This window comes from Salvia hispanica, chromosome 3 (genome assembly GCF_029641045.1).
Source record: "Salvia hispanica isolate PSC_SH4W2 chromosome 3, Shi_PSC_v1, whole genome shotgun sequence".
Lineage (NCBI taxonomy): Eukaryota > Viridiplantae > Streptophyta > Magnoliopsida > Lamiales > Lamiaceae > Salvia > Salvia hispanica.
Genome location: NC_142694.1, coordinates 6,052,730 through 6,071,231, shown reverse-complemented (window position 1 = coordinate 6,071,231; position 18,502 = coordinate 6,052,730). Strand labels below are relative to the sequence as shown.

Genomic DNA, 18,502 nt, shown 5'->3' with positions numbered 1-18,502 from the left:
TAAGAAAACGGTAAAAAATGTTACTAAATGACAATGTGACATTAATTCATCTCGAAATATTTAAACATACGTTTCTGGATTAAAGTTGAAACTCACCAATTTAAAGATTGATCAAATTTGTCCACTTACCCAAATAGAGAATCTATTCAAAACATAATACTGCGAAATATAGGAATGCAGTGTTGAATGTCTCAAAATTTTCAAATTTGTAATATCATCCCAAAATAAAGAGAACAATTGAATTTCCTAATGAGATTAGACTTATCCAAGTGTATACTGATTTAGCTACATCCGATTTTCCTATTAATCTGGATTGGGATCTAAAAACCAGATTATTGTGTCAAATTTCAATATATGGAATAAAATAAAAGTTCTGAAATACAGCCAAAGATATTAACTAAGCTTGCAGCAAATATCCAAAGGAGAAAAAGAAAAAAGAGTAAACGAAAATAATTGAGAGAAAGAGAGAGAGAGAGAGAAAATATTGTAAAATACAAAGACAACAAAATCAGTCTCTGGGTTTTGCTCGTTTCTCCATTTCTTATTCTTCATCCAAACCACTCCCACCCACCACCGATCTCCGCCGCCGCCCGCCGCCGGGGGAAATCTGTGGATTATCTCTTAAATAAAAAGGCAAGTCTTTTTTCCCAACGTAGGAAGTTTCAACTGGAATTCATCTGTTTGAATGAGTTGTTGCGCTTAAAGCTCGATTTTTGGGCGTTTTCTTGCAATTACGAGTTATATTGTTTCTGGGTTTTTGTTGCGGGGCTTGATCGGATTGTCCTGGATGTGGATTGAGTTGATTCATTTTAAAATTTCAATTGAGGGCCTAGTTCATCTTCTAGTTATGCTTAGAAGTTCAATGTGAATTGCATTTGGGGTTTTCTAAATGGTTGACTAGCTTCTGTTTTGGTGTGATCCAGTTGAGATTTTTTCCTTTGGGGAGTGGAAATAGGAATGGCCAAATTTGTAATCAGCTAGGAAGAAAACGCTTTTTTTTTTTTGCTGTAGTGGAATCAGGTCCTACGCTGGTTTCTCCTTGCTGTATGTAGTCAACAGGGTTCAGTGTATTTTCTTTTGATTTCTCAAAATGTTTGAAAAAGTCAGAATTTGCGATTTCTCTACGAGGCTGTAGTGTTGATTGAATCGTGTAGCTGGACTGGGATTTGGTTCACCCAGAATTTTCAATTGCTCTATGAGGTTATAGTGTTGATGCAGTGGAGTAGCTGGACGGATATTATGGTGAACCCAAAATTTGCAACTGCTCTACGAAGTTGATTAAATTGTGTAGCTGAGCGGCAATTTTGGTGCACCTGGGGACATGTTTGTCTGATCTTTTGGACATATATACATGTAGCTATGTTATATATGTTGTTACTTGTATCTATTCATGTAATTAGAAGTACAAGATGAGCTCGAGTTGTCTTACTGCATTTGAGCAACTGATTTTATTCTTTGGCTGTTCTTTTGCCTGTATTACCTTGTTGTGACCTAGTCTTCCTTCGATTGTACTAATAACTAGGCATTTAGCAATGCTAAAATGATCAAGAATTGTTTAGTCACTGTCACCAACAATTTTGCAATTTGGAATGATTGAAGTTAGATGGGATTTTTAAAAATTTTCATTTTATTTGGTCGATAATTAAAATTTTCTACTGATGCAGGCTGAGTTACAGTCAATCCTTAATTGGACCCTGGATTTTATGGTATTTGTACCATGGAGCTTGTGTGTGAGTAGATGACTTTTTCTTTTATTGTCCATCGCTTTGTGCTTGAGAGTCAATATGCAGAAGAGTGGGAGTCTGTCCAAGCATAGTTCTTTGCGACTCACAACTCAGCAGTCACTTCGTCGTCTCGGTATTTGTTCTCAAGTTTCAACGGCACAACAAACATCGCCTGTTGTCTTTCCAGAAAAACGTGGTAGTAGAGGGAAGGCCACGAAATGTGGTGAAATCAGTGTCAACAATGATGATACAAATGGGGCTAAGAGGACAGAACACAGGATTGATGTTGGAGATGAGCAATCTGATTTGCTTGGATATGAAGTTTTCACTGGAAAACTTGCCTTGGACAAGACGAAATCCAGTAAGGATTCCGTGGTACAAACTTCAGAGAATTCCAACTCGGATGCAGTTGATGCTAAACTGACAAGCAATGCATTGATTTGGGGTTCTAAGATGTTGCATCTGGATGATGTGATTTCGGTAATTCCTTTGTGTCCTTTTCTAATTCTTTCCTGATTTAATTTAAATGTAATATCTTGGTCCTGATTTCTTTTTACATTTGGCAGTTGTCCTACTGTGTTGGGCTCAGACATTTTACTGTGCATGCATATCCATTTAAAAAGGGTTCATGCCTTTTAAAGAAAAGTGGGAGAAGTCGGAAGGACTTTCGTTTTTTTGCTTCCACCCCTGAGGATGCAATCCAGTGGGTCAATGTATTTGCAGATCAGAAGTGCTATGTGAATTGTCTGCCTCACCCTATGGCTTCTAAGAAGCAGAGTTCAGATTCAATTTTCAATGAGTTTCCTCCTGAGTCATATATAAGATGTAAAAGTCCACCGAGAATGCTCGTCATTTTAAACCCTCGTTCTGGTCGTGGCCGTTCAAGCAAAGTTTTCAATGGATTGGTAGAACCTATATTTAAAGTAAGTTTATTTATGGTGCTTTCCGCTTCATATTTTATTTTGTTATGTTGTACAACAAACATAGCTTTTGGTATGGTACGAAATGAGCCAAGTTACTTGTGAGCAATTCAGGTCTTAATTCAATGAAAGCTTGCTTGAGATCGTCTAGTTAGACTTGATCAAACAAATAAACGAATCACTGGCTTGGGAATATTTGGCTTGTTGGCACATGAATATCGTAAACTATAGATATACCTATTGGGTACTTGAGACAAATAATTTATATACATGCACCTATGGTAGATGTAAGTGAACATATTATCAGAAGAAATATCCTTTAGAATATGTAATATGCTTGATATTGAATGTATAATACTTCAATTAATAATATATATGTATATGTGATTATATATTTAAAGCTTGTTTAAGCTTGGTTAGGCTCAAATAAGCTCGTGAGGCTTGAATACATTGTAAATTAGGTGTGGAGTTCAACTTGATTATAAAGAAACCAAACAAATCTTTGGGGTATTCGGTTTGGCTCTGCTCAACTACACCCTAGCTTTAGGTTGTAGACTCATAGACATAATTGTTAACGGTGCACCTAGCTGCAGGTCACTGAGTAGTTGTACAACAGTATACGATGGACACATTTTTCAAACAACACTCAAATTCAAGGCTCATACACCTAAATAATATAAACTCAACTCGTGGAACTTTTTTTCTCCCCTACCCTCTTGTTTAGTTTCTTAACTTTCCTTCTTTTCATGATCCATACATGAAGATCTGCTTCCTGCTAATGTTGCGAAGTTTTCTTCAATATGATGATAGGTTCTTCATGGAAAAGAAATAAGTAGGTAACATATTTGGAAGTTTAATTGATTCACATTAGAAGAACATAAGGAAGTTATCTCTTATTCAATTTTGAAGAAGTTTATAAAATTGGCTCTGGCTGCCCTTTTTTATGGAGAAAATTTAGTGTGTCCAGTTTCATACCTCTGGTAATTTAAGCCAGCTGGAGTGAAGGTTCCAGGAAACACTGTTTTAAAAAAAGCTGTTTGGAGATGAGTTTTACAGTTAAAAATGTTATATATGGTCGACTGCTGGTAACATTCTGGATTTGTATGCAATAATTGTTAAACTCCCTACGTCTCCCAGATGACTGGCCAGACTAAATTGGTTTTGTTCTTCATTAGTATACTATGCTCTTAGGTAATTGGCTAGCTGCCATATCTTTGTTGTTGTCATATGATCTGTAACTGTCCTTTTCTTCTGATGGGTTAAATTGCAGCTTGCGGGATTTGAGTTAGAGGTTGTCAAAACAACATCTGCAGGTCATGCTAGAAAGCTCGCAGCGAGTGTTGATTTCAGTACATGTCCTGATGGTACATCTTGCTTTTATATTCTATAATAATTAAGTACTGCAATTATACTGCTCCTGACTATTGTCTCCTTGACTTTTACTCCTTGTAGGTATTATATGTGTAGGAGGAGACGGAATCATAAATGAGGTTTACATAGTCACTATCTTCTCGTCCATTCGTATTCCTCGGACAATGATAGATACCTTATGAAGCGATCATGCTGTATCATTTCTTCAACATGTTTGTAATTGGATGTTGTTGGATTTTGGGTTGATTTCATTGGTGCACTGATGAAACAAATGCTTGTTTCCTTGATGTAAATACAAAAAAACAGTCCCAGGAAGAACTTTGAAGTTGACACACAAGTTGGAACATGCAATTTTCTAGACATGTCTGGTGATAGGGAACAGCCATAATTCCGTCACATGTTTTTGGTTGCTAAACAAGTGGCTTTCATGCATTTCTGTTGTTTTTTCAGCACTTATGAATGTGTGCTGTTACATTTTTCTTTTACTTTTACAAATTCATAGCTTTGCGTTTGACCATTGGTTCACTTGTATGGTTTATGTGATCTTAGGTCATGTGGTCCTATGCGGTTACTGTTTAATTGTCCTTCATACATGTTCTGAAGTTTGGGTGATATATTTTTGTTTTGTAGGAGTATGTTGTTTCTTAGTATCTTTAATATTGAGATCTCAATCGTGCAGGTTTTGAACGGATTACTTAGCAGGGAGAACCAGAAAGAAGCAATTTCAATCCCAATTGGCATCATACCTGCAGGTTCTGATAATTCTTTAGTCTGGACGGTTCTTGGGGTCAGAGATCCGATATCTGCAGCAATTACAATTGTTAAGGTAGTATTTTTATAAAAATTTGGACGTTCTTACATTATTTTGCTTTTTTTTTTTCTGAAGTAGGGATAGTATTCATTTTCATTATTTCAATTGCAATAGAAATGTTGTTTCATGTATATGTAACTATTAACTTTCTGTTGATGTGAGGTTCTAGACACGGGAGAAATTAAACGCTACATTTAAATCAAAGGGTCAACTCAGTGGTCGACTCCACTCATGAAGTACAATATGTTGCATCAGTGTGAAAAATAATGTCTATCACATAGAAATATCCTTCCCTGAAATCCTTTCTTTTTTAGTCATCCAAATTTGAATGACTGGAAATGATTCTTCCATTGATTCTTAACAAGATCCTAATCGCTATTTATATATGCAACACGTTGAATGAGTTTAAATGCTGAGTTCATATCTATATCTTTGTATTATTCTGTAGTCAACCAGGTTTATATGTTGGAGTTTCTTTCTGGTGGATTTCAGGGAGGTCTTACAGCCACTGATGTTTTTGCGGCGGAGTGGATCCATACTGGAGCTATCCACTTTGGGATGACTGTTACATACTTTGGTTTCATTAGTGATGGTAATTAGCAGTTTATGTATTCATCCTCATTCAAAGAATTTCCCCAATTTCTCCAACATGAATGATTTTATCCCCTCCTTTTCTGTTTGGATCTTTATATGAAGCATTAGACAACAGTTTTATCCACTCTTTGAAGCTTGCCTATGATTACAATTGAGTGTTTGATGCTCTATAACCTACTTTACATCAGTTGAGTCTGACTGTTTCTCTTACGTAGTTTTGCTTTTGTTTTTTCTATTTTTGAATGGCTCATAAAATATTTGTTCTGTCAGACTGACTTTCGGATGAAGCTAAAACGCATTTAGTTTTCTTTATCCCTGTATCAGCCTTATTTTTGAGTCCCATCTTCTCTGTATTTGCTGTAGTATTGGAGCTCTCGGAGAAATTCCAGAAGCGGTTCGGCCCTTTGCGCTATTTTGTTGCTGGTTTTCTCAAAATTTTCTGCTTGCCCAAGTACAATTATGAAGTGGAATATCTTCCAGTACGGACTGGCTCCGGAGATGGAAAAGCTTCTGATGGTCATGAAACCTTGGAAATGTCAGAGCTCTACACTGATATCATGCGTAAATCAGGCAAGGAAGGTCTTCCTCGGGCCTCCAGCTTATCAAGTATAGATTCAATAATGACCCCAAGCCGAATGTCTGGAAATGATTTTGATACGACCTGCAGTAGCATTGAGCCATCAGACTATGTGCGAGCCATTGATTCAAAGTCGAAACGACTCTCAGTTGGTAGAAGCAACGTGACAGCTGAGCCAGAAGTTATCCACCCTCAGCCGCCACATTCGGTCACTCCAAACTGGCCCAGGACGAGATCCAAGTCGAGGACGGACAAAGGCTGGACTGGCACAATCACCATAAATGATTCCACCAGATGCTCCTGGGGCAATGCAACTACTTATGATAAAGAAGATATCTCTTCGACATTGTCGGACCCTGGGCCGATATGGGATGCTGAGCCTCGATGGGATTCTGAGCCTACCTGGGACGAACATCCTATTGAATTGCCAGGGCCGCCTGAGGGCAATGAAGCTGTTGAGGAAAAGGAAATCACCCCTCGACCAGAAGAGAATTGGGTGGTTGCGAAAGGTCAATTTCTTGGTGTCCTTGTATGCAACCATTCTTGTAAAACCGTCCAGAGTCTGAGTTCGCAGGTCGTGGCGCCCAAGGCAGAGCATGATGACAATAGCTTGGACCTTTTACTGGTTCGTGGTAGTGGGCGATTCAAGCTGTTGAGATTCCTTTTGTCTCTGCAGACGGGTAGTCACCTTTCCTTGCCATACGTCGAATATATTAAGGTAAAGAAGCTTCTCCTTACCTGCACAAACACATATCCCAACATGATAGATGCAATGAATAAAAACTGCAAAAAAAAAAGACTTTACATTATAAAAACAAGAAAGATAAAGAAGTAGAGGTCTCTCCTGCATCTGTTGAAAGATGTTAGGAGGGTTCTAAAAAGGCTCACTATTTAATAATACTAAGAAAGTTGAGATATGGTGACTTCTTATTGGTCTGAATATAAATTGCATGTACTTACTCCTCTGTTCACAACAGCCCAAGTCACAGTTTCAGGAAACTCAAGAGTTTTCGTTGTTTTAAAAAATAGTGGTATCAAGGTTGTTTGTAGGCATATCATTGGTTTTGATACCTTATTCTTGAACACACATCAGCTCAAGCTAGCTGGATAGTGAAATTTAGAGTGCAACAGGTGCTAATTTGCTTGTATTGAATTGACCTGGATGGATTCTGCTATATGCAGGTGAAGTCTGTTAAAATTAAACCCGGGAAGCACACACACAATGGATGTGGCATTGATGGTGAGCTGTTCCCAGTAAACGGGCAGGTAATCTGTTCACTACTTCCCGAACAGTGCAGCCTCATTGGCAATCCGTCGTCTTCTAGCCTTTGATCAGCAATCCGTCGTCTTGAAGAGGTGAAGGCGATACTTGAGAGACTTGGTTTTCGTTGGTGCATGTTTGGTTTTTCATTTGACAGAGTTTGAGGTCCCTGTAGATTTTAGTCGATGCTTCATTCTTTCTAAACTAACTATCACTGTATCGGGTCGTATGTACCCTTGCCCAGTTGCCTGGGGACGTGCTTATACACGCCTAGCTAATAGGAATGTAGGCCTAAATCCTTCAATCTCATGTATTTTTCATCGAATTGCCTCACATTCCAGAGTTGATCTTGTTTGTAATTTTCTCTTCCTTTTCCCCATGAAATCCTTATGCTGTATAGATGTGCTGAGGAACTGTGATGTTTGTATTATATTATATTGATATTTCCTTTTTTTGATGAACTCCCAAATTTACTGCTCCTAGTCGTATTCATTTTTCGGTTGTCCCACGGAATTTGAGTTATTTTCTATTTTGGCAAAAATTGAGATTTTTAATACCTTATTAACATTTACCAATTGCACACCTTATTACTCTAAAATTTTATTTAACTCTCTCTTCCCTCTCCCCTCTGACTCATGACTCTTGCACTTCTTCTTCGATTTCCTCTTCGGCCTGCCTTCAGCTTCCTCTGTGGATGTTGCTGACCTTCCTCGTTGATTTTCCGACATGGTTTGCCGACTGAAACCATTGTACATCTCTTCTTGCTATTTCTCTGTTTCCAATTCCTAAAGAAATCCAAATCTCCAATTAATTAGTTGAAAGTAGAAATATAGTAAATTAAAAAAAAATTATAAATTAAATTTAAATATTAAATAAAATGCTCCACAAAATAAATTATTTTTTACAATCAATAAAAACAAAAAGCAATCAATATTCCGACTTTTATATGCACTAAAACTTACCCATTCTATTATCAGTTCATATAAAAATACTAAAACGCCACCTCATACTGAAAAGAAATACCTAACTTTGGCGGGACGGAAAATGTATTTGTTATCGTATTATTGAAGTGATGTATGTAGATTTACTTACCAAGAATTGTTCCAAATGTGTTGTAGTAATCTTATTTGCATTGACTAATAAAGAATTAATGCATGATAATGTGTCATAATCTACATGCATTTAGTGAAGTACACAACAACAAACAAATTCACAAGAGGATTTTATTTTTAAATATGTCAATTGTCAACAACCAAATTGTTGAATATGTTATCCTTTGCTAATTAATTAGTCTAAACGCAAAACTACACAGTTCAAACAACTTAATCATATTATATCAAATTATTTCCACCACACCCACCTAACTAAACATTCTTATAAATTTATACTGAAAATAAAAAAAATTCTCACCTCAGTAAAAATATGTTTCACACAGGGAGAGAGAGAGTGGAAAAAACGACGGCAAAACCCAACTATCAAGTTTTCACACTGGAGCTCACCTTCCCAATTTCCTACCTTTCTCTCTCTAAAACTCTTCCTTTTTCATGGATCTGCGCTTCTCTCTCTAAAAACCAGCGATACTCGCCGAATCTTCAACTCAATTTAGCTGCTTGCTGCCGCGATTCTACCGGCGAGTAGAAAAATCAGCATTGACTAGGGGGAAAAAATTTATATATTAATTAAAAAATCATTAATTGATGAGGGTGCCGTGTTGCTCAGTTTGCCAGAACAAGTACAACGAGGAGGACCGGTGCCCTCTCCTCCTCCAATGCGGCCATGGCTTCTGCCGCGAGTGCCTCTCCAAGATGTTCTCCGCCTCGCCAGATTCGTCCCTCTCCTGCCCCCGCTGCCGCAGCGTCTCCACCGTCGGGAACTCTGTCTCCGCCCTAAAGAAGAATTACGCCGTCCTCTCCTTGATCCAGGGCGGCGAGGACGACGAGGATGATGAGGACGATGAGGATGACGAGGGTAGTGTTAATAGGGCTTTTATTAGCAACAATTTGTGTGGGAATAGTAGTGTTGTAAATAGTAGTAGCGGCGGCGGCGGTGGTGGTTGTGTTTATAGCAATGGGGGTAGGAGGGTTGGGGAGGGTTCTAGAGGGGGGAGGATTGATTTGGGGGTGCATAAAGAGGTGAAATTGGTTAAGAAGATTGGGGAAGGGATTAGCAGGAGGGCGGGGGTTGAGATGTGGGCGGCGATTGTGTCGGGGAGGGGATGTAAGCATAAGGTGGCGGTGAAGAAGGTGGTTAGTGGGGAGGATACGGATGTGGTGTGGATGCAGGGGCAGCTTGAGGAGTTGAGGAGGAAATCGATGTGGTGTAGGAATGTTTGCACTTTCCATGGAGCTATGAAGATGGAGAGTAGCCTTTGTTTAGTGATGGATAGGTGTCATGGGTCTGTGCAGACGGCAATGCAGCGGAATGAAGGGCGTCTCACGCTCGAGCAAATACTCAGGTTTGCCATTGTTTTTTTAGTGAATGCAGCAGCATAGGAAATTTGGTCATGTAATACTGAACGTGGTGTAAGTAATTAGGTTGTAGGTTTAGCTATTGGTCATTTATTTTAAGCCTGGATAAGGTATCAAGGTTTGAAAGCTCGAATATTGCATTTCCGCAGTTGCTATCTCGTCAATTTTAAATTTTGATGCAATAGGTAAAAATGTCTGCTGTTTTATAGCATTAAGTTTTCTGCTTAAGTCAAACAGACAATTTCTCATCAATTGTATTTGCAAGTGATTATGCTGCACAGTACCACAGGGAGCTTAAAGACTATTTTTTTAAACTTTCAAGCCATGTAATTGAGAATTATCATAGCTTTTTATTTACCTATAACTCTTTTTTTGCATAGATATGGAGCAGATATCGCCCGGGGAGTTGCTGAACTTCATGCTGCAGGTGTTGTTTGTATGAATATTAAACCATCCAACCTGCTCCTGGATGAGAATGGTCATGCCTTGGTCTCTGATTACGGGCTCCCAGCCATCTTAAAAAAGCCTGATTGCAGAAAATCCGGAAAAGAATGTGAGCCCTCAAAAATTCATTCATGCATGGATTGCACAATGTTGAGCCCAAACTATACTGCCCCTGAAGCATGGGAACCTGTGAAGAAGTCGCTGCATCTTTTCTGGGATGACGCCATTGGCATATCTCCTGAATCTGATGCATGGAGCTTCGGTTGCACATTGGTAGAAATGTGCACGGGTACCATTCCGTATGTTGAATTGTTTAATATATTCCATGGATACCCTGTTATTTTTGTTTTTTAAAATTTTGAGAATGAATGGGAAAAACAAGTAGGTTTCTTCTATACAGGTGGGCTGGTCTAAGTGCTGAAGAAATCTATCAATCTGTTGTCAAAGCCAAACGACAGCCTCCTCAATATAGTGTAGTTGGTGTTGGAATACCGAGGGAATTGTGGAAGATGGTTGGTGACTGCCTGCAGTTCAAGGCTGCAAAAAGGCCAACTTTTCATTCAATGTTGGCAATATTTCTTCGTCATTTGCAAGGGATCCCTAGGAGTCCACCAGCAAGCCCAGACAAGTAAGAAACTAGATCAAATCATGGAGGTCATATTGCATGATATTTGTGTGCAAATAAGTAGAAAAAAGTATAAAATGTTTGCTACAGATTTCCTCATAGTATCTTGTCCCTCAGTATCTTTTGGTATTTATTTATAGATAACCCTGTAGTTGGTACTTCATTTCATGTTTGATTAGTTTGACGTTAAAATTTACTCATGTTATGACCAGTGACTTGCCTATTACACCTGTAATAAATGGGATTCCTCCCTCCACATCAGCTGAGGTGGAGGTTCAGCTAGCAAATCCCAACCTTCTACATCGACTTGTCTCTGAAGGAAATTTCACTGGCGTGAGGTGAGGCATATTTCCGTTATTCGTGATTGTAATAGCAGATATAGTGTCTTCTTTAAGATACATATTTCACTACCCATCCCATGCAGAGAGTTGCTTGCAAAGACTGCTGCTGCACATGATCGTAATATTCTACATTCACTTCTAGAAGCACAAAATGCGGATGGCCAAACTGCTCTTCACCTGGCTTGTAGGCGGGGCAGTGTTGAACTGGTTGAAGCTATTTTGCAGTACGACGAGGCTAATGTTGACGTCCTTGACAAAGACGGTGACCCACCTCTTGTTTTTGCTCTGGCAGCTGGGTCACCTGAATGTGTTCGAGCACTCATTAAACGCAATGCAAATGTGAGGTCCCGGTTGAGGGAAGGCCTTGGTCCATCAGTTGCTCTTGTCTGTGCCTACCATGGCCAACCAGATTGCATGCGAGTATGTCTCTCTGACCCTTTTAACCTATTTTCGTGGACTAAATTTGGAGAAGACGTAGAAATGCAAAGCAGGATAATTTAACTACATAAAACATAACCCAGATTTTTCCAAAATTTCATGCGACATGTTTTTGTTTCTTAATCTTACTAACTGTTGCTTTGTTTGTTCTGATATTTATTATTTCTTACCCTCGTTTGCCAACAGGAGTTATTATTAGCGGGCGCTGATCCAAATGCTGTTGATGATGAAGGTGAATCTGTACTTCACAGAGCTGTTGCGAAGAAATACACTGACTGTGCTATTGTTATATTGGAAAATGGAGGATGTAGATCTATGAGAATCTTGAATTCTAAACATCTGACGTAAGTGTGAATTCATTTTCAAGTAGCATAGATGGGATTTTTTGGCTAGTCATATGGAGTACTAGGGTAGAGAAAAGCAAGTTACGAGAAACGTTTTTCCTTTGAAAGTCAACATGATAAGTAGAGTCCACTTTCCATTTGACTTTATTATGACTTTAGTGTAGGAAAACATGATATACAGTATATTTTTACCTCAGTAACTTTGGGTAATGCATTTGTCTTAGATTTTCAAAGAATTGAAAAAAAAATTGAGATTGAATGCTTATAATTACATACATAAAATTTAATGTGGAAACGTGTTTGCATGCTGTGGCATCTCTATACTATTAAGTGGGCTGTGGAGCAATAGATAAACTTTGAAAATGCACTATATGACAGAGGCAATATAGTTCAGCAGGCTATTCTTCATTAATTTGTTCCTGTGTTGGTACAAGTAAGGCTGCAATAGCATCCGTTGTGGAATGCCTTTGAAAGTTATGTATCTAGTTTGGTAGTCACTTTTATTAGTTTGGATTGAATCTCTGGTTCAATGGTGTAATTATCTTTGATTGTTTGTGATATAAATTAATATGAGGTTCATAAGACTCAAAGCATCTGTGTCTTTTATTGTTTGTGGTAAAGTTCCCATATGCTGGTGCATGCTATAAGGGCATCTTATTTGACAGGCCTCTGCATTTGTCTGTAATGACCTGGAATGTAGCTGTTGTCAAAAGATGGGTAGAGCTTGCATCTGTGGATGAGATTGAAGAAGCAATAGATATCCAGAGCCCTGTAGGAACAGCTTTGTGCATGGCAGCTGCCTCCAAGAAAGATCACGAACCTGGTATAAGTTGGGCAATTGATTTCAAGCCTTTTTAATCTATGCTTCTAATAGGTTTCAGAACAATTTCCCCCTTAATGCCTGCAAGTTCTGTTTCTGGCATTTACATTTTCAGTTTTCTGTAATCCTGTAGAGGGTAGAGAGCTGGTGAAGATACTGCTGGCTGCCGGAGCAGATCCAACAGCTCAAGATACCCAGCATGCCCAAACCGCGCTGCACACTGCTGCTATGGCTAATGATGTTGAGTTAGTAAGGGTAGGCCAAGCAATCACTTAATTACACCAAATTCTATTCCTTTTGGATCAATGCTAGAGCTTTAAATGATAAAAGAAAATTGGACAAGATGTTACTAGGTGTAAATACTTTATTGAGAATTTAACCGGTGCAGATCATATTGGAAGCTGGCGTGGATGTGAATATAAGGAATGAGCAGAATACCATCCCTCTCCATGTAGCACTGGCCAGAGGTGCAAAGTCTTGTGTTGGATTGCTTCTATCAGCTGGGGCAAACTGCAACATGCAGGTTTGATAACTTTGGGTCTTTGGTCTGAGTACTTGGCATAAGTTCTAGTCCGGGGAAATCATATTAAGAAAGGATAACATAATTCAAGTGATCTTTGCTTAATTGTGGTAAAAGACACAGTGCTTTTGAAATTTTTAGATCAATTCAACATGTTTGAGGACAGGGGCGGAGCCAGGATTCTAAAAATGAGTGGATGGAATTATGTTTTTGCTTTTAGGAACAAGATTAGAATGGCGAAATTATAATTCAGCACACAAAAATAAAACACAAAAAATGAAACTTAATCTCGAGTTGAGTGGAATGTTTACCAACATAATGAATGGGTCTTTGGTACCCATGAATTAAACCGAATCTCTAGTTGAGTTGACCCCGCCAACCCTTGTACTTTTTTGAATTTTCAATTGATCATACTGAATGTGTCTTCTTTTTCCATCAATGAAAAAGCTGTTCCAAATTAGGATATCATACTAATAACTCAAAAGAAGAGTCAGAAGATAAGTGATTGTGGAAAAAAAGTTCTGTCACTTCGAGTATATAGATCCAATGGCATGTTCAAGAAAACCCGTCAAAATTTGTTTGACAAGCTTTATGTAGTTATTTTTAAGTGTTTTCTGGCTTGAACTGAGCTAATTTTACCTACAGATCCTAACTTGATGTGTCTAAGTGTCTGCCACTTTAAGGAGATGGTTGAGCATACTTTTAAGTTTTCAAGATATTGGACTTGTTGATAATTGTGTACAGTTTAAATTATTCTATTGCTTGTCCTGCTACCTTTTAAAATTTCCATCGATCATCACTGAGAATATAACTAAGATAATAGTCCTACACGCGTTATCTTCAGGATGATGATGGTGACAATGCATTTCATATTGCTGCTGATACGGCAAAGATGATACGTGAAAATCTGGAATGGATCATTGTTATGCTTAGATATCCTGATGCTGCAGTTGATGTTCGGAATCACAGGCCAGTTCTGATATCTCTGAATTACTTTTCTATGTAAAGTTGTTCATGTAATGTATGGCGTAGTATAATAAATAAATGTCAAATGATTTGCAGTGGTAAGACATTACGGGACTTCTTGGAGGCTCTTCCTAGAGAATGGATTTCTGAAGATTTGATGGAGGCACTGGCGGAGAGAGGGGTCCATATGTCTCCTACAGTGTGCGTAGACAACAATATCATTACTTTGTGGTTCTAGTGTTTATCTTATAGTGTATTTGACGTTCTTGGTACATATTTTCTGTATGAGTAGTTTGATGCTGTAAAACGTTTTTGCAGATATCAAATTTGTGACTGGGTAAAATACAGACGAAGCATAACGGAACCAACTTATGGCTGGCAAGGTGCATCACACAGGAGCGTAGGCTTTGTCCAAAGTGTCCTGGATAGTGAAACCCTCATTGTAATATTTTGTTCTGGAGAAGCTCAAGTACTAGCAAACAAAGTACTAACAAATGAAGTCATAAAAGTAATTCCACTTGACAGAGGGCAGCATGTCAAACTTAAATCTGATGTCATAGAGCCAAGGTATGACCTCTCTGACATGGACATAAACCTTTTTAGAGTTTTAGGTATACTTACCAACTTTTGAAATTACTTCCAGTATATTTTTCTTCATTCTTAAGCTATGCTCATCAATTATTGAATACTGCTTCAGATATTTGTGTCATCTTTATTGTCAACTTGATGCGTCGCACATTCCTGGTTCTCTTGCAAAACTTTTAGTTTTTTTTTCTGAAGTAGATAGCTCTATCTTTTTTGATTGTTATTTATTTTTTCTCTCTCTTCCATCTCATCTCTTGATGCATTAGTATCAGTTAACCCAGTTTATATATTAGACTAGATAATGCATAACTCTGACTGTTGCTTATTCAATCAATCCCTTCTAGTAATGTAGTAATTTTTTGAACTCTCAGATAAGACATAATTCTTAGTCACAAATATAATGTTTATTTGTAGTATGCTTGGGTTTTGAAAATTTGTTAAGGTCGAACCAAACTAGACAGATTGTCCTCCATCTATTCACGTGCATTAGTTCCGTCTAGTCCATGCTTCTAAATTTGCAGAGACTTTCTGGAATATGAGCATCTTTGAACTAAATTTTGTTCTTAATTCGACAATATGACCTGCCTTTGGCCTGTCTCTAGAATTTCCATTTTGCTCTCCCTTCATCCATTAAAACATGGCATGAAAAGTCCAATTTTGCTACCACCTGCTGGGAAATATCAGACCACTTTTGGTTGTCCTTAATTTTCACTAATAAAGTTAAAATATAGGCCATATTTCTTATTAATTTCCTGTGTGTCCACCGAACTCGCATCAACTCTCTTTCTGTTAATGCAGATTTGGTTGGCGGGGTCAGTCACGAGATAGCATAGGAACAGTTTTGTGTGTTGATGATGATGGAGTCTTGCGTGTTGGATTCCCTGGAGCATCTAGAGGATGGAAAGCAGATCCTGCAGAAATGGAAAGAGTTGAAGAATTCATGGTTGGAGACTGGGTTCGTATACGCCCAACACTGACTACAGCTAAACATGGACTTGGAGCCGTGACTCCAGGAAGCATAGGTGTAGTTTATTGTGTTAGACCCGATAATAGTCTGTTATTGGAACTAAGCTATCTTCCTGCTCCCTGGCATTGTGAACCTGAAGAAGTTGAGCATGTGGAACCATTTAGGGTAAGGGCATTTCAGTTGTAATATATGAATTTAGTTTCCTTGTTTCCCGAGTTCATCTCCTTTGGTTTTAGTTACAGTAATGTCTTATTTTAACCAGATTGGTGATCGAGTTTGTGTAAAGCGGTCTGTTGCTGAACCTAGATATGCATGGGGTGGTGAGACACATCATAGTGTTGGAAGAATTAGTGAGATAGAAAATGATGGTCTTCTGATAATTGAAATCCCCGATCGGCCTATTCCATGGCAAGCTGATCCTTCTGACATGGAAAAGGTGGAAGATTTTAAGGTAAACCTGTCTTAGTTATTGGTCTATGATCTATCTGACTGATGTAAACGTCTAATTCTATTCACTGTCTAATTTTCAACTTACGCAGGTAGGAGACTGGGTTAGAGTAAAAGCTTCTGTTCCCTCACCGATATATGGATGGGAAGACGTTACAAGGAACAGTATAGGTATTATCCACAGTTTGGAGGAGGATGGTGAAATGGGAGTTGCATTTTGCTTCCGAAGCAAGATTTTCCGCTGTTCGGTTACAGATGTGGAGAAGGTACCTCCTTTCGAATTGGGTCAAGATATTCATGTGATTTCTTCTGTTACTCAGCCTCGTCTTGGATGGTCAAATGAAACACCTGCTACTATTGGAAAAGTAGTGAGGATTGACATGGATGGTGCCCTGAATGTAAGCTTCATTCTGTTCTTTTCTATTTTATTGTGTCCAACTCTCATGTGGAATAAGTTGGTTGCTGATTGAATAAAGAGTTTCTTCTTGGAGGACTGTGCCCTATCTTTTTCCTACACAGCCTCCTGGATTCAGTAAAGGAAAAAAAAAATATACACGAATAAAACCTTGTGGTATTGGAAAGACTGAATCCATTGGCTCTATTTCCTCTAATAGTGATTTCACTGATCTCCGAACATTTCTGTCTTGGCTGTGTCATGAGTTATGCCACTGAAGTATCTTCCCAATTATCTATTTCAGGTGAAAGTTACTGGGAGACAAAGTTTGTGGAAAGTTTCCCCTGGTGATGCAGAAAGACTTCCAGGTATTGAAGTTGGTGACTGGGTGCGTTCAAAGCCAAGCCTGGGTACCAGACCTAGTTATGATTGGAACACCATAGGTAAGGAAGGTTTGGCAATTGTGCACAGTGTACAGGATACTGGTTATCTAGAGCTAGCTTGCTGTTTCCGCAAGGGAAGGTCGAGTACTCATTATTCTGATGTTGAAAAGGTCCCAGCATTTAAAGTTGGACAACATATAAAATTCAGATCTGGTCTTGTTGAGCCAAGATGGGGTTGGAGAGGTGCTCATGCTGATTCTCGGGGTGTTATTGTTAGTGTAAATGGTGATGGTGAGGTGAGAGTAGCGTTCTACGGTGTACCGGGTTTATGGAAGGGGGATCCTGCAGATATAGAAGTCGAGAAAATGTATGAGGTAGGGGAGTGGGTTAGATTGGGAGATACTGCTCCTAGTTGGAAATCTGTTGCCCCCGGTAGTGTTGGTGTGGTACAAGGGATTCAGTGTGACAACAATGAATGGAGTGGAAATGTTTTGGTTGCATTCTGTGGAGAGCAAGAGTTATGGGTTGGCAATACAACCAATCTTACTAAAGTCGACAAACTAGTGGTGGGGCAGCGAGTTAAGGTTAAGAACTCGGTCAAGCAACCGAGGTTTGGTTGGTCGGGACACAGCCATGCAAGTATAGGGACTATATCAGCTATAGATGCAGATGGAAAACTCAGAATATACACACCTACTGGCTCTAAATCATGGGTGCTGGATCCTTCGGAAGTGGAAACTATTGAGGAAAGAGAACTTCATATTCGAGACTGGGTAAGGGTCAAGCCAAATGTCATTCCTACTCATCATTGGGGAGATGCAACCCATTCAAGCATAGGAGTTGTGCACCGTATAGAAGATGAAAACATTTGGGTGGCGTTCTGCTTTATGGACAGGCTATGGCTCTGTAAAACTCACGAGTTGGAAAGATTAAGACCATTCAGAGTCGGGGATAAGGTAAAGATCAAAGACGGGCTGGTGACGCCCCGGTGGGGATGGGGCATGGAGACTCACGCAAGCAAAGGTGAGGTAGTAGGAGTCGATGCGAATGGGAAGCTGCGGATCAAGTTTAGGTGGCGTGAAGGGAGGCCGTGGATCGGTGATCCTGCTGATATTGTGCTTGACGAGAGTTGAACGCTGTGTGCCTAACATTTTCTACCCATACTGAAATCTGAGGCGTCTCGACCCCATTGAGGTAACAGCGCTCTGCATAGCTATCAAATTGGAGTTGCTTCGCGGCGGAGGAGACGCCATATTGATTATATAGCCGACGATAAACTTATAGAAGAAAGGGATTGGGTTGATGGTGTGCTCAACCCTAGCTCAGCTTGCTGACCTTAATATTATTGAGTTGAAAATTTATGTGAAGCTATTTGAGCTGTAGACTACATACAAATAAAGGTATGGTTGTGGTTTATTCGTTTGTATATTCGAATAACAGAACAGTTTCCTCGTATGAGTTCCAGTGATTTCAGATTTTTTTAAGTGACCAGATTTTAATCA

The 18,502-nt window shown here is 39.0% G+C and overlaps 2 protein-coding genes across 2 annotated transcripts; both read left to right on the top strand.

Moving 5' to 3' along the window:
- The first annotated feature begins 437 nt into the window (after positions 1-437).
- Positions 438-7,719, top strand: LOC125213294 (sphingoid long-chain bases kinase 1-like). The gene is made up of 9 exons (XM_048113754.2): positions 438-633; positions 1,665-2,204; positions 2,291-2,647; positions 3,915-4,008; positions 4,097-4,134; positions 4,695-4,841; positions 5,319-5,418; positions 5,784-6,715; positions 7,180-7,719. Exons 2-9 carry the CDS (start codon positions 1,785-1,787, stop codon positions 7,327-7,329), a joined length of 2,238 nt encoding a protein of 745 aa, XP_047969711.1. The 5' UTR covers positions 438-633; positions 1,665-1,784; the 3' UTR covers positions 7,330-7,719.
- Positions 7,720-8,738: 1,019 nt separating this feature from the next.
- Positions 8,739-18,484, top strand: KEG (protein kinase KEG). The gene is made up of 16 exons (XM_048115059.2): positions 8,739-9,713; positions 10,107-10,469; positions 10,571-10,798; positions 11,008-11,133; positions 11,220-11,556; positions 11,761-11,918; positions 12,584-12,741; positions 12,872-12,993; positions 13,127-13,261; positions 14,103-14,227; positions 14,321-14,425; positions 14,543-14,791; positions 15,608-15,941; positions 16,039-16,227; positions 16,316-16,621; positions 16,922-18,484. Exons 1-16 carry the CDS (start codon positions 8,956-8,958, stop codon positions 18,131-18,133), a joined length of 4,905 nt encoding a protein of 1,634 aa, XP_047971016.1. The 5' UTR covers positions 8,739-8,955; the 3' UTR covers positions 18,134-18,484.
- The last annotated feature ends 18 nt before the right edge of the window (positions 18,485-18,502 follow it).

Coding starts and splice junctions, on each gene's coding strand:
- LOC125213294 (XM_048113754.2), top strand. CDS start 1,785: ATGCAGAAGAGTGGGAGTCTGTCCAAGCATAGTTCTTTGCGACTCACA. Junction 4,135..4,694: donor GAGACGGAATCATAAATGAG/GTTTACATAGTC, acceptor TCAATCGTGCAG/GTTTTGAACGGATTACTTAG. Junction 4,842..5,318: donor CAGCAATTACAATTGTTAAG/GTAGTATTTTTA, acceptor GGTGGATTTCAG/GGAGGTCTTACAGCCACTGA.
- KEG (XM_048115059.2), top strand. CDS start 8,956: ATGAGGGTGCCGTGTTGCTCAGTTTGCCAGAACAAGTACAACGAGGAG. Junction 10,799..11,007: donor CCACCAGCAAGCCCAGACAA/GTAAGAAACTAG, acceptor TGTTATGACCAG/TGACTTGCCTATTACACCTG. Junction 13,262..14,102: donor GGGCAAACTGCAACATGCAG/GTTTGATAACTT, acceptor CGTTATCTTCAG/GATGATGATGGTGACAATGC.